General features: G+C 39.7%; 1 protein-coding gene across 4 annotated transcripts in view; it reads right to left on the minus strand.

The window, feature by feature from the left end:
* dpysl3 (dihydropyrimidinase like 3) overlaps positions 1 to 16083 on the minus strand; it is a 34843-nt gene that overhangs the window by 18381 nt on the left and 379 nt on the right. For 2 of the 4 annotated variants that reach the window (XM_034140188.1, XM_034140187.1), the window contains exons 1-3: positions 11195 to 11381; positions 2147 to 2235; positions 277 to 461 (exon numbers count right to left, since the gene is read on the minus strand). In XM_034140188.1, coding sequence (XP_033996079.1) covers positions 277 to 461; positions 2147 to 2235; positions 11195 to 11233 — 313 coding nt within the window. In that variant the 5' untranslated portion in view covers positions 11234 to 11381. Of the gene's footprint in view, positions 1 to 276; positions 462 to 2146; positions 2236 to 11194; positions 11382 to 16083 lie in introns of those variants that run through there. The other 2 variants (XM_034140186.1, XM_034140185.1) reach the window with 1 other exon arrangement.

Genomic DNA, 16083 nt, shown 5'->3' on the forward strand with positions numbered 1-16083 from the left:
AAGACAAGAAGCATGCAGACACTGGTGCTGTATTTCCCTGGGAGCAGTGTTTCAATCTAGCCGCCCCCCCCCTCTCCTGATCCTACCCCCTTACACTCAGTCTTTTGTGTGGTCCTCTTTTGAAAAGCTGCCCAAAAGCGGTCCAAAATCGCTTCCCCCCTCTCTCTTCCTTTGTTCTGGTCCCGGCCCACCTTCTCTTTTTTTTCCTCTTTTTAGCTCCAGTCTCTATCTAACCTTTAACTTTTTGTGGGCACTACAGTTTCCTACAGCTCTTACCGATCATGGTGGTGCCACCGGCAAGAGCAGCCTTGGATCCCTGAGCAAAGTCATCCACGGTTGTGGTTCCACGGTACGGCATCTGGAAGTGGGTGTGGATGTCAATGCCACCAGGGATCACCATCTTTCCGTTGGCCTCGATGGTCTTCACCCCACCAGGCACGATCAGGTTATCGCCGATCTGCCTGTGGAACAAAAAGGATGGTGTCACAATTATTGGATGATAGGATGTTGCATCCACAAAAAAAAGTTTAAAGGTCACCTATTATGCAAAATCCACTTTTCATGTCTTTTATACATAAATGTGTGTCCGCTTTTTAATGCGTTAAGAGATTCTGAACGTTTCAGGAAAAAAGTTTCGCTCTCTTTTTCTCCTGATCCATTTATATAAAAACCTGTCTGAAAATGAGCTGATCAGATTTTGGCCACTTTATTATTTCATAACGATTTTTTGGCTTGAGTAACCATTAGCCAATAACCAACCAAGGTAACACCCGGCCACCTTATCACCTGAATCTCCTCCTAGACCTAGAGCACCATTGTGTTCTTTTTAACCAAATATCTCTCAGAGGGGCGTTGGGAGTGGCACCTTATTTTCATCTCAATTAACAGACACAGTATCAGCACTTTTGAAACAGGGCTGAAACAGAGGGGATTATGGGATGCTACAATGCATGATCTGTTTGGTATTTTGAGCCAAACACTTCAGAGAAATGTTCTGTATATAACTGAGAACTATAATATATTGATGAAAAATAGTATAATAGGGGACCTTTAAAATATATGTTTTGTCTGGTCCTATCACTGTTGGTGCTATGCAAAGAGAATGAATTTAATCTGAATCTGGGATGTCACAAAATGACTTTAAAAATGTGTTAACTATGACTGGCCCCAAACATCGGCCATGCTTGACACAGCACATTGTCACCATGCCATCCCATCAACATTTCACCCCTGCTAAACAAAATCCTGTTGTTCAGATTTCATAGAGGGGACGTGCTAGACGGACAGAGAGGTGGGAACAAGCCAAAGCCTCTGTGAGTTTGCCAACAGCCCAATGGTCTAGCAGGCATCTGGGTGATTATTATGCAACACCAGGCCCTCCATGGGTGTCTCTCCCTGAGCTGCCTCACTAAGGGGAAGCAGGGGACAAAAGCCCTATAACTGGATAATCAAGTGAGAAAAGAACTGGGGGGAATGAGAGTGAGGGAGACACAGAGAGGAATTCACCCACACTACCCTCGCCCTGTCTGGTGGGACGAAGACAGGCTCATATTAGCACATGAAATTGTGGATTAGACTGGCTGTTGTCACCATGTCTTTGACCCAATGGAAAAAGGACTGCAGGACATAGAGTGCATGATCAAGCAGCTTGTGCTCATGCATTTATTCATTAAAGTCTCCAGATCACGGATTCTGCGGGGGGAGTTATTAGACTGCTACATTTAGGTTGGGATTGTTTGGAGTGTGTGTGTGTATATGACATAAAGTGTTCAATATTGCATCATTAGAGGAGTTTCTTTTATGAATACTTTCTGTGTTTAATTTACTGACAAATTAAAATAAACTGTGATAGTAAAGATGTTGGAAAGCTGTTTACTTGGACTCCTATTGATGTCCCAAATCTCCTCAAATGTTTTTTGATTGATTTGGGAAAACTCAAACTGGACAATAAGGATTTTGTGTACGTTAAAAAAATTTCAACCACAATCTGCATTCTCATAAGAAGGAAACAGCTAAATGACGGAAGTAACAATTACATTCCAAATAACTTGAATGAAAGACAAAAAACAGATCAAGAACCTCATAGTGAGTGGGGGGATGAAAGAAAATGGGAATGAATAAAGGCAGAGTGGAAAGGAGGACTTACTTAATGACGCCATCTTCCATGTAGATATCAGCATGGAAGGACTGGTCATCATTCACGATCCTCCCGCCTTTGACCAGAAGCCTGTCGCTCTGTAGAGGAAAGATTGGGGAGGGACAAGAAGAAACACAAATATTATAAATCAATGAGATAGACTGAGTTTGGCTTAGACACACCTTCAAGTGAGCGAGTCTAATTAGAGGACAGTCTACTAAACCAGATCATTTCTGTTGATAATTCAGAACTTTTCCATTTCTCTGTTGCTACAGTAGGTGATGTCCTTTTTGCCAGCTTGAAGAGATTAACCATGTCTAACTCATTCATACCTAGGAAGAGACATGTTTCTCAGTCTTGTCCCATGTAAACACACCATGTACAGTACAGTTGAGCTATGAACCCTGAGGGTCTGCCTGTCCGGCTCCCACTGGTCTTGTGCAGTAACGTGATTTGATGCCCCCCTGCAAGTGACCCGTATTTGCTTCGACATTCTCCTACATTGTTGTTTAGAGAGTCTATCAAATAAAAGCATTGCACCATCAAGCTCTGTTCCACAACAGACAATGTAGTATGTCTATAACCAATGCAGTGACTTATAGTTGTTTTCAGGGGTGTAAATCATTAGTTTTATTCCAATAAAAAATAATATATCGATTATTTGGACAACTATACAATATTTGCTGATCAACATCATCTTAATACTGACTGAATCTGGGAGTGCCGGTTTGATCATATTCTTCAAAAAATCAGCAACTACTTTTCAGCAACGCACATTTCTCATTTACTGATCGAATTATGAGTATTACATCTAATTTCAGGAGAAGGTATTCATAAAGATAGACCGTGCAGCTTCAACTTTAACCTACATTCTGCAGTAAAATGACCTGGGTCCTTCATGGTGATAACATTTGGCAGGATGACATTTTGCTGTTGGAAGGAAACTGAAGCTGCTTTTAAGGACTGATCAGGGATTAACATCTTAACCAAGTATATCCAGATTTAGTTATGCAACAACTGTGCCATGGATGTCATTTTCTATATCCGATCCTTTTATCCAACAGACAAATGCAATCGCCAAAATTCATTATTTTATGAAGCAGGATATTTTATAATCTGCATTAGAAAACAACAATCTCTATCACTGAGTGTGTTTGCAGCACTAAAATGAAACTACAAAGCGTTGTCGCATCTGATCGGCTCTTCAACCTAACATTTCGTAATGTGGTGTGATATGGGCGTAGTCATGACGCCACACAGTCAGACATCGAATCTGCTGCTGCTGCACCAAGGGCTGACTCTAGCAGGGCGTTGTCATGACGACGTGTTGACTGCAGGAAGACAGACTAAAGAGGAGGGGAGGCTGGGCGGCCGGTATTACTGACTGGTTGGACAGCTACCTCAGGCTGTTGAACGATGAGGAGGGATGCAGAGATAGAGGGTTGGTTCAACGTGAAGATAACATAATAATTCAGAGGACAAAAGTGTCTAGAGATTAAACCATATGTCTATTAATCGATTCAGTGATCGACTCAAGCTGATTTCCTTTGGGTAATAGGATAGGGTTAGGCCAAAAAAAGATACTTGAAGACGTCACCAACAGTAAAGCTTTTGATCTTTTGTCTTTTTCTGTCTTTTATATCTCCTAAACCAAACAATTAACAATCTGTCACGTCATTTTGAGTTAAATGCTTTTTGGTTTACAGTCTAATCTTTCTTTAGAGCCCAATATGAAGAATATCTATGATCTGCACATATAAAGAAGACAATTCATTCAAGGCAAAATTAAACTTGCTTCATTGTGGAGAAACAAACGTCTGTCTGAAATGTAAGTCCACCTTTATGGAATAACTCGTTTTTTTAAACAATAATAATATTGTTATTCACTGACAATAGTCTCTGTAATACATTTACAGACTATGAGACAGCAGGGCTCAGGTTGCACCCTGCTAAGAGGGACACACTTCCATATTTTCCCAACAGCACATGTGCGCAGTGATTTACAGCCTGGCTGTGCACCCGGTGTTTCATCACTATAACAAACTGCAGCCACTCCCTCAAACAACAGAAACTGGAAGAAAAAGCACAATATGGTTTTGTATGTAATGATTCAAACCCAATATCTGCTGAGCTCATAATCATACACCATGTGTGTGTGTATTCTGGTGTCTCTGTGTTAGTGTGTGTGTGTGATGGAGATGGTGATGGAGTAGTATGAAACAGAGCCCAGCTTTCCCTGGAAACCACACCCTGAAGCAACACATTACAACACACAGTCATCAGTGGCTGGAGCACAGCAGAGATCATACTGTTGAGCCCTGAAACTGTCGCCTATTACAGTATCTCAGAGATTATTTCTTTATAATCCAGTTTTTGAATTTGAATATGGAGTGCATTCGCCTGACTTCATTACTCCTCTTTTAGGGAAACACTTATATATGTTGAAGTCTGACTGAATAAAATAAACCCTTTGGATACAAAAATAAGTCAGTATTTAAAATTATAAGTGCCAGAGTCGCCAATACTTGGAAATGAATTATTAATTAGTTAAGTTTAGAAATTAATAAATAAACCAAGTAAAAATACCTAACGTCCACTGTTCCCAGTTTCGAAGATTTGTTGAATTGTTGCTTTTCTCTGTGTTATTTAATAATTGTAAGTTGTAAATGTTTTGCAAATGAGTTGGATTGCTGGCATCAGACATGTAAAGATGTGTTTCTGATTTATAGTACTGCAGCAAGGGGGTGTGCCCTCATGCATGGGTGCCTAACTCAAGTGCCTCTGCATTTTCTCTCCCTCACACTCTTACACACACACACACACACACACACACACACACACACACACACACACACACACACACACACACACACACACACACACACACACACACACACACACACACACACACACACACACACACAAGCACACTCATTTGACAATCAATAGCTTTCCATTTCCATTACATCCCAGCATCTGTCACTCTGCTGATTTCAGTTTTTCTCAATTAGAGCATCCGACAGTGACATGAACAATGAAATGTTATGACTGTGATACCAGACGTGAGTTTTGCCAGTCAGTTGAAAACTAGATGTCGAGACATTTAAAAAACACTTAACTTAAATAGAAGTGTTAGTAGTATTTGTCAAGGCAGTATGCTGCACCAAACTGTCAAGCTTTTCAAAGACACATAATCTAAGAGGAGTTTTTTTCATTATCCCTACTTTATCTCACTTCATAAATATATCACTATATACAGACTGAACATTTCAATTGTGGCTTTTCCATGAATCTATGACAAAAAGGCTGCCAATTGTCCGAGTGTTCATGGAATTTGACCACAAACAGCAATATTTTACACTTCCAACATTTAATAGATAATATAACAAGTGACAGCATGCTTTTCCCCAATTTGCCATGGTTTAATTATCAATATGTGCCAAGAGACTGTTTATTGTTTCATAATGTATCCAGGATTATGTAATTTTTTCCGAAAATGATAGCTCAGCATTTCAGCCTTATTTTGACTATAAATAAAATAAAATCAGGGATATGACACATAGTAAAATGGGTCTTCCTGTGCATGTGTTGGAAATCATACCACCAGGAAACCCTCTCAACTTGGGTTTTGGAAGTTAAATCCATGGTGATATCATGTGGTTTTTGGAGTTACCTCAACCGTTTCAGCCCTAATTTTGGCAATGAAAATGTAATGGCAAAAATTATATTACTTTGTTTTGTAATGTTGCATTCTTACGTGTATACAGGATGTGACAAATGCATGATCTGACCATGGTCTCTAGCCATTTAACCCTAATGGATATTGATTTCAGTTCATTGTTGTCCACTCTTTCTCCTTCATCCTACTTGGACATTGATTTCAACCAGTTGAGCTCCTACATTAACATCAGGAAGATGGCTGTGTATTGCCAAATAGCATATCAAGGTCAAATGAAGAGCTGACATATTTTTCTTTCTAAAAAACTTCATTTTAATAGTTTGTACACTGTGTAGTATTCTACAACACAAAGATTGATATAAGCTAACGGGATAGAATATTCCCACAAGATGTTGATCCTGATTTGCTCTGACCTACCATGGTCAATGACAATGTCCTCGTATGTCAATCATGTCGCTGTAACAGCGCCCAGTTTTTGGAAGGGAAAAATAAACTCCCATGATGAGAACCACAATGAGGTCATTGTAGTTTGTGCTGTGTTTGTTTGCCAAAAACAGCCAATATATCGAATGTACAGGCATTAGCAGTAGGTAAGTAGCTAGTCGGCTATCTAACAACAGATGTGTTGTTGAGTGTCTGTGTGGCAGTAGACTAAGGACTCACTAGTAACTTTGAGTCTTTTACTTTCCTTCAGTCTCTCTAATTTCTCTTCAAACGTCTGTGTTGTCGCTGTGTGTTGCTGTTTTGCTCTGTGTATATCTATACAAATGTTGTGTACCAGCTGTACAAACAAACATCCTCCTGGGACAAACTCTAAATTTGTGCTATGAAGCCGAGTTAGTGAAACATTTCGTTCGCACCTTCCAATTGAATTGTAATGCAATCGTGCCTTTGTTCCACCTGAATGGTGGTAACATGGAAAATAAATGCAGCATTGAGACAGCTCAAGAGGGCTTTTGTATTGTTATATTTTGTATGGGTAATAAACACTAAACTAATGTATGTATGTGTGTTTGGGGAAAACAATGTAAAACAGTAACTGTACGCAGAGACTGTTATGGCTCTATCCAGCACAATTGTTTCTTACTTATCTTCCTTTCCATGGGTGTGCGTGGGTGATAGTGACCTACTGTTGGCGTCGGGTAAGAAGAGAGGATTTGGTGTTTTGTCAAATTCGGACAGTCGGAGGATTAGCTTTAACACACGTCACGCAGTCATCCCAACTGAGGTTAATCACAAATGCTTATAAAAGCTAGCGTGTGTCGTTAATATTTAATGACACTTTAAATCTAAGTGTTTTAGTAAAGTGTGTGCTGCCACCTGCTTTACCCCTCTGATGCATTTTAAAATGTTAACTTATTGGAAAAAAGTATTTTCACTTTCTGCTTCTGCACTATCCCTCTACTGCTGACAACCTCGTCTTATAAATGTCTCACAACAAAGGAGAATACGGGACTGGTGGAAGAAAAAATCATGTCTTTCAACTCTTAGGGAGAACAAAGAACCAAAAATAAAACAACTCTCGCTGCACAGGAAGCTGTCATTTTCTGCTCCAAAAGCCAATAATCTAAAATAGAAGACAGGATGTTATTCTTGTACGACTACTGAATGCTGACAACTTTTTTCCACTCCAACCAGACTGGAGAGAGAAGCTCATAAACTAGGATGCAAATTATAAGTAGCCACTCCTCAGTGCTTAATAAGCAGTCCTGTAAAAGTGTGTGTCTACGAAACAGGGGCTTAGAGGACATTAGAGGAGACCTCCATGAGCTCTGACCGAGACCCTTGTGTGGGTGGGGAGAGCCGTGGGGAGGCAGGCGGGGGACCAGTGGAAGAGGGAAGTCATCCTGAATGTGCACCAGTTGCTTTGCTTCAGGCCTGTTGCCTAGCGAGCAAAAATATTTACTCTTTACCCAAAACTGCACAAGGTTTTTTTTCACATTCTGGAAAAGTGAAAACAATGAGGCTTATCAATCTAAATTATTCTTTGGAGGCCAGCCAGCCGGGGTCATATAAAAATCCTGCTTGTCTGGAATGTTGTTCTTGTGATAGGGCTGGAGTATACTGTATGTTACCAAGGCGACATGAAAACGAAAACTCCATATGGATCTGATTGAGCCAGCCAGGTTGAATTATAAACTCCCGGAGAAGTGTGTGAGTGTGACTGAAATGTGTGTCAGATCACATCCCCACACAACCAAACAAACAGAGGTTGTATTTTCCTGCCATCGCAACTGTATGTTGGTCGCCATGGTGAGTTGCACGGCAACGCCTGGGCAGCCACGGGGTATTTTGTTTGCACTCAAGCCCACTTTGCTGCACCGCGCGACGTGGTGATGGCACACTGTGGTGTGGCGGGGCTCTGTTTTGTGGTGATTCAACAGGGGGAACCGGTTTCATTTCCCGTGCAGAGCCGCCGTCTGCCGTAACTGTTTCATGCCCGCAGATGCTCTTTCCAGCTGGAGGGATTACTGATGACATGTACTGGCCTGGAACAACACCGAGGCTGCTGTGAGTGGGTATGAGGGAAAGGAGGAACCGCGCCTAGAAATCTGACAGAGCCACTGGCAGAGAGCAGATGTAAGGAAACAGCTGGAATAGAACGGGCAGGCATGGAAATACAGAAGGAAAATCTGGGGAGCGGGGTTATGAGCGTTGATGCAGTGTGAATGGTTTATAACACCACCACTGTTTTACTTTGTAACTATGGTTGGTGTGTATTGCAATAAATACTGGTATATTGTTGAATTTAACATGAATAAAGAAATACTACAGCTGATTTCCAGTGATGGAGCAAGCAGCATTCTCTCTATTCTGGTGTTGCTTCTTTATATAGTGGTTTTTACTGTTAGTGGCAGAGACTGCATTCCTGTGCAGGATTCAAATTGCGTTTTGACGCACAAGGGATTTACAGAGAGGATTAATGCACATACTGAATGTGATGTAGAAGACAACAGTTGGTGATGTTGTAATTTAAGTAATGTTTATGACATTGCTGTCTTTATTACTGAGCCAACGTTCCTAATCCTTTCAGTTCGTTGGGCACACTATAAACCCATGATATAGTTATTATGTTGTATTTTTTAGTAACTCCAGGTGGATGATAAGTACTCCAAATGTGATGATAAGGGAGCAATCTGCTATTTGTATGTCTATTTAAACACACTTGCCATTACCATCAGTAACCACAGGTATCATAAACTCAACAAGGAATTATGTCAAGGATTATAACTCGTAGGAAAAATACGGGATACAATGATATGATGGGAAAATACTGATTTAGTTGGTAAAGCCAAAATACAATGGCCTCTGTCATCAGATCATTTTTGAAAGCCAATGAAATTGTTCCCTCTGAACTGAGCGGTCAATGTTAAGCCATTTATCGCTGCTTATCAATGAGATACTTTGTACTTTGGTAACAGCTAAATTGCAGTCTAATTCGCATGTTGGTTATAAAGGAATGAAGTTAATCTTACAACAATCTCCCCACTGATATCTTTTTTTTATTTGAATCTGTATTTAAGTGATAGTACAACAAGTACAGGGACACCCAAACAGCTAAAATTAAATAAGACAAGGACAAAATGTACTGACATTTTTTACTTCTGTAACCAGAGGCATGTATCCCGAGGCCATCAAACTACACATCATTCCCTCATATTACACATTTTTCTTTTCTGGTTTTTGCCACAGTACACAGGTATATATCCAAATATCTATGGCGAGTTCACATATCTTTTCGTGGTGAGCCTATTTCTTTCTGCTGCAGCATCCCTCACTCTGTGAATATGGGAGTTTTGGCCTAAATTGCATGCCATTTGCATGTAACCATCCTTAAATTCTACCATAAAGGAAGGCTTGAGAAAAAAAGCAACCTCTGTAGGGGGTTGTTAAAATGTCCAACCCTAATGACTGTGTAAAACCTGCCATGGAAAAATCTGGCCCACTTTAGCATATTATAGGGCCATGGCCTACTTTAAGACTAATGATATAAAAATACTGTTCTCAGAATATAGATGCAGGACCTCTACAGGCTCAAGCTACCCAAGTATTACCAAAAACACCCCCTTTGGTGTAATATCAGCTGAGGAGGCAGGACAAAGGCTGTCTCCCACATCCAGGCAACACACCCCTGACTGCAGCCTGTGCTGCAACAATGAAACTGGAAGGCATGCATGACACACGCACACACACACAGAGAGAGAGAGAGGAGAGACGGAGAGGATTCTCCGCAGTTGTAACACACACCAGCTCCCGGCTGGCTGTGTTACACCAACCTGCCCCATATTCAACCTCCACCCCCGATGCTCTGCCTCCAGTTTGAATATCCCTTCTTCCCATGATGCAGAAATACAAGCGCCCCATCACAAGGCCAGCTTATCCCAGCTCATTGCAAATGGGCGTGTATTTTGCCCCACCTCTCTTTTTTCTCCTCTCACTCTCCTCTGCACCAGCGTGCAACATGAACAGTCTGTAGGTGGAACATGAACAGTCTGTAGGTGGAACACGTTTAGTTATTTTCATTAAAATAAATAGGACACTTTGTGGAAACAGTTATCTGAAGCCCAAGAATTGCAAAGTAATTTCACACAACCCATTTGTGTGTCTTTGTTTGCCAGCTCATAGCTACAGGAGAGTATAATACGGCTAATGAAGTCTATTATAAGAATACTTCAGTACATCACTAAAAACATAAAATATCAGAATGGCAGAGAAGCTAACTGAAAATGATAGTCCCATTACTGATCAATTGTCTCCCATGCATGTGAGGCCCTAAACAATCTCCTTAAATGAGACAGGGCTGAACACATTGTTGTCAAAAAGGCTAAAGCAGGATTAAGGAAATAATACATGATGATCATCTTTATATCAACCTTGTCTTTTTTCTGTGAAAATGTAATTGGGATGTAGGTGGGATATAAATAATTTTATTCCACAATAATGCAATACGCACATTAATGACATGCCACCCAACTGTATATACTGCATAATTAAATTAAACTAACAGCTATGCACAGAAGTCCCTGCAGAAACACTACAAGGGTTTTTATGGGCGAGCCGGCTCGGCCCCACGCATGGATCCTCTCAACAAAGAAGATGCAGGAGACCTTTAAGGAAACGCCTCATCTCTCCGCCTGCCTGTCACTATGGCAGCCACTCGTGCCATTTCACGGTGCGTATTTTTTCCTGCGGCTTCTTGCGGTCAAGTCTGACTATAACAATTAAAATTACAAGACCCGAGTCGTGCTGGTTGCTGTATTTATGTTTATGATACATCGCTGTGAAACGGCAGCGCGAGACACTGAAACGCAGTGATTTGCAGCAGATGGGTTTAAAGTTTGCCATTCAATGAAGCATAAATAACCGGTTTTACTCACTGTGATCTTTGGGATGTTCTTTTTTCCTTGGTAAGACATGTTTCGTCCGAATCCACCTTCAAAATCAAGCTTTGAAAAACGGTATTCCCCCTCTTCGGATGCTGCAGGGAATGGTCGCCCCTGTGTCAGTGCGATGTAAAGTGCCTCGCAGAGTGCTATAGGAGCGTCTGTGCTTCAGTCACCGGCCCCTCCCTCAAATGATCAATTGGAGAGAAGCTGTGTCACAATCTTTCCACTGGAGGGCGCAGTGGAGCAGCTGCTCAACAGTCTGCATCCAGTTGTCTGCATTACTGGGCTGTCACACATTTTTCTTGCACATATATGTGACATCATCTGAAATGTTGTATCTGAACTAAGGTTTACATTTACCAGTTTGTGCTCTATTCTTAATAAGTTCATCACTGTGAAAGCCCTTAAGGAGTTAATTAATCAGAATAAAATCAATAAAGATTTGTTAGAAGAGAACTTGCACTATGTTCATAGGAAGTACCACAACCAGGACTCTCTAAACTCTGCAGTAAATCACCATCATCATTTTAGTTATTGAGTAGGTAGAATTATTTATAAAATATGTACTATCTACCATTAAGTCAGGTACTGAATGAATAGTCGATGGGCTGTATAATAATAAATTACTAAATGTATGTCTTGAAGGGATTTTGAAATTGTAAAATGTTTGCAATAATTCAATTGTATAATACATTCATCTTACAAATGATTACCTACAGATTTAGTTTTTCTGAACATAAAGGAGGGGCAGAAATGGTGTAGCAGCTGTCACAGAGCCTGCCCACCGCATTACACACCCCACATGTCTACTCACCACACACACTGCATGTCTCCACCCAGCCATGTGTCTCTATTGTTTGGACCTAAAGTGGACCCCCCCTTCACTCTGGTCATTTCCCCCACCACTCCTTCTCTCAGCACTAATGCACACATAATGAGGTTCAAAACACGCACGTGACTCAGGGTGTGCCTGCCTGTGTGTGTGTGTGTGTGTGTGTGTGTGTGTGTGTGTGTGTGTGTGTGTGTGTGTGTGTGTGTGTGTGTGTGTGTGTGTGTGTGTGTGTGTGTGTGTGTGTGTGTGTGTGTGTGTGTGTGTGTGTGTGTGTGTTAGTCTTGTGTACTACCATCACTTCAATACGCTAATTAATTTCATACATTTCAAGGTTTTTAAGCAAAATATAAACAACATAAGTTTAGCAAGTATAGTTGATTTATGTGTAAGCTAATGATTTCTTTTGTACATTTTGAAGTAAAAACCAACCATATTTATCAGATGCATATATTTCAGAAATCATTACCAGTAACAAACATTCAACAAACACTAAATAAATCTGTGTTACTTTCAGGATGCAGAGTATTTTACCTTATAGTTTAACATTATGATATACAGTATATTCACAAATATAGGGCTAAGGCCTAAAATCAAAACAGAAACGTTTCATAATGTGTCCGTCATTTGATCAAATATGTACTTGTGGGAATGCTTTACTGTAAGTGTGTGTGCATAATCTACTACAAATGTTAGGAGGAGATTCAATATTATTTTTCAAAATGACTTAATAACCCATGTTTTCCTCCTGCATTTGGCTGCAAGATGACAACTGCATACTGACATGTCCTTTTACGGCGGTGAGTTAGTAAGGCATTACCTCAGCATTCACAGGACTTTGAGAATGCATTAACAACACACTTCAAGATTGCAGACCTGCTACCGCTGCAGCCCACATTAAGCAGCTGACACAGACAGACAGACAGACAGACAGGGCGCAGACAGATCAACGATGCAGAAAACACTGTCAGGTCATCATAACTGCACCAGCAGACTCAGCACCCTGGTGTCCCCAGAGGAAAAGGTACTCATAAACCTTCCCTTAAATAACCAGCGATCACATTGAATTACATCATTAACTAATCACATTAGCATGAACAGCTAGCAGTAGGATGTTTTTGAAGTTTACATTATGCAATTACTTTCTCTGCTCTGGTGGAATTGAAAGAGGCAACATACAAATGGGTAAGCAATTCAAGTGTTCCTTCTGCAATAAAGTCATGCATTTCCAGAAAAAATAAATGTTGGAGGACTCAACACTGAAGCAGAGATATCCTTTGTCCCTGTAGCCTACTACATATCCCATAATGCAGCTCAACAACCACTCCTTGTTTTACTGGTTAAACGCAGGTTTTTCCAATATTACACGATAGTATTGTCGTTTTTTCTGCTCCTCCCAGTCTGACCGCCACCCCGCAGGATAACAAAGGGGGGGGGCATCCGGACATCTGGCTACCCATTCCCCATTCTTCACACCATTAGAGCAGCTGATTGCACTAATTACCTTACCGGACAGGAAACCAATTTTTATTATATAACAAAGCCAATAAATATTCCCATATGAACCCTAACAATTAACAGGCTTTAAAAAAAACAGCAGCCTTATGATGTAAAATCATTTTGAATTAATTAAAATCATCTTGAAACTTGGAATACTGAGGGTCAGACATCAGTCAGCTTTTGATTAGTTTGCATAAACTGTTTCAGGTTAGCCATGACGAACATCCAGACAGTCAGAAGAGTAAGCATGTCCTGACTCTGTTGTCAGTCTGATGTTCTCAAACACTTTTAATACAAAGCAAGTCTGTTGATTCTGCTGAATCATCTGTCCCTCAGGAGTCAGGAGTCACAGTTTTGCAGTTCACTGTCAGGCCACATGAGGGGGGAAATCTGTTCCATGCCATTTTGAAGATGTCTACAGTACATACAGTACATACTTAAAAAAAAACTTTTAAACAGTTTAGATCATGATAGACTGTGCCAGTTAAGGCTTATTTTGCACAAATTAACAACTATTTTCATACAGTCTCCTAATAAATCTTGTTGACAGCAGAAACAGCAGCAGACATTTTTGTTCTAATATTAGACTTGGATGAAGCAAAAGGTTGTAGAAACACAAAGTGGGGTTTGCAATATAGGGTGTTAGTTATAATGATGGTATATATATATATATATATATATATATATATATATATATATATATATATATATATATGTTTGATATAATGTTTGAACTTTTTGTAGGTTTTTAGAAATTATAGATTCAGCTGCCTTTAAATCAATACAATCTGTATTACGTCAGATAATTCAAATATATTTAACTCTTTCCTGTTATTTATAAAACATATATTAGCTCCATTCATGTGATAAAATTAGTACAGGATGTACTGTATGTGTGGCAAGCCCAATGACTAACTTGTAATTATCCTCACTTTGTCTAATGTCGTCTTTTCTCTCTGAGCCAAAACTGCGAGTGTGTTTGTGTGGGAGAGAAAGAGAGACATGAATCATCATCTTTCTGTGCCCAGAAAGTGATCTCACTCTGGCATTAGAAGAAAAAACGTTCCTGCTCAACACAAATATCATTTAACAGCCAGTGTAGTAAATATTTAGTGTGCCAGCTTGACAACACATACAAATAAAATCAGCCCGTTTTCTTCTTCTATAAAAATGTTTTGCAGAAAAACTGTGACCACACTTTTGGGTCAGAAACAAATATGAACCTCTGCCATCCTGAGGAATACTGAGTGTGCCAAAACATCCAAACCAAAGACATAAAGTAAAAATGTCTTCCTGTCTCCATCAAGCTGCTGAACTTTAATTATAAATCCCAGTGAATAGCGCAATAAATGCACAAGGTTTATTTTTAAAGATTCACGATGTAAATGTCTTCAATGTTCGGTTTGAGTGATGTTTTTGAAGTAAGGCAAGGGACTCAAGTACTGTGCCCAGGACAAATTCATCCTCAAAATAAAGTTTATCCCTATGTGAATATAATTAATCAAAACAGGTGGCATACTAATAAGTTATATGGTATAGCCTTTTTGTACGTAAATAATTAAGTGTATGAACATTTCCAACTTTGCTGCCCTAAATCAGTTTAGTATCGTTTTGCAACTTTTCCTTCAAAATGGTTCAAAAACATTTAAAAAACAGTTTGGTTTATGCAACATATTATACAAATGTTGTAGTGCTGTTTCTAATTAAGTAGAAGGTTTGTGGCATGGGTTTAACTTTTAATAGATTTCTTCGGCAGCACCAGGTGTTTCTAAGTTGTTAGCCGCATGCATTTTAGAAGTATATATATTTTCTTTTTTTAACTGCACTGCAGGTTTTAGAGAAAGGAAATGCTCATATTTCCCTGTTGCATTGGATAAGTATTACTAGCAATCATATGTGTGCACATTGCAACAAACTACTAATTAGAATGTATACTAGGCCTACTATGATTTCTCTCAGTACCTTACAGTATATATATATATGATGATATCACTTGTTCATATTTTTGGTTTGTTGCTTTAATTGGCCTAGTGACACATCCCAAAATGTGTGAACCACACTTCAGCTCCACTTGTAGCTGTTTGAATATTTTGTTCATACTCTTTGGGTTTCAATGTATATACATGTATGATGATGAACTGTTAAGGGGCTGGATTTATTCCAAAATGCTGTTTTTCAGATTTATTTTCATCAATCAGTATTTTGATGTAATATAGTGATGGGGCGGTGTGTGAGTTGTGACAAATTTAAAAATAACAATTTAGTATCTCATCAGTTCATAAAATACATTAAGCATAAAGCCGTATACGGTATTACAGGCTTTAAAAAGGTTGATGTGCTAGGGCTGCAATTTCAAAAATGTTTTAAGTATACATACTGTACAGTCTCCATATTGTATTATCTTTCATATGGAATATTCTTTGCAGCAACAACCAAGAAAAGGGTACAGGATGAGAAAATAAGCATAACTAACACCGTGATACACACTTTAGAAACCACTCCTGTCATTGACACATGCTGCGTCATGTCTGTTGCCATTCACGCTAAACTT

Source organism: Trematomus bernacchii, unplaced genomic scaffold (genome assembly GCF_902827165.1).
Source record: "Trematomus bernacchii unplaced genomic scaffold, fTreBer1.1, whole genome shotgun sequence".
Classification (NCBI taxonomy): Eukaryota; Metazoa; Chordata; class Actinopteri; order Perciformes; family Nototheniidae; genus Trematomus; species Trematomus bernacchii.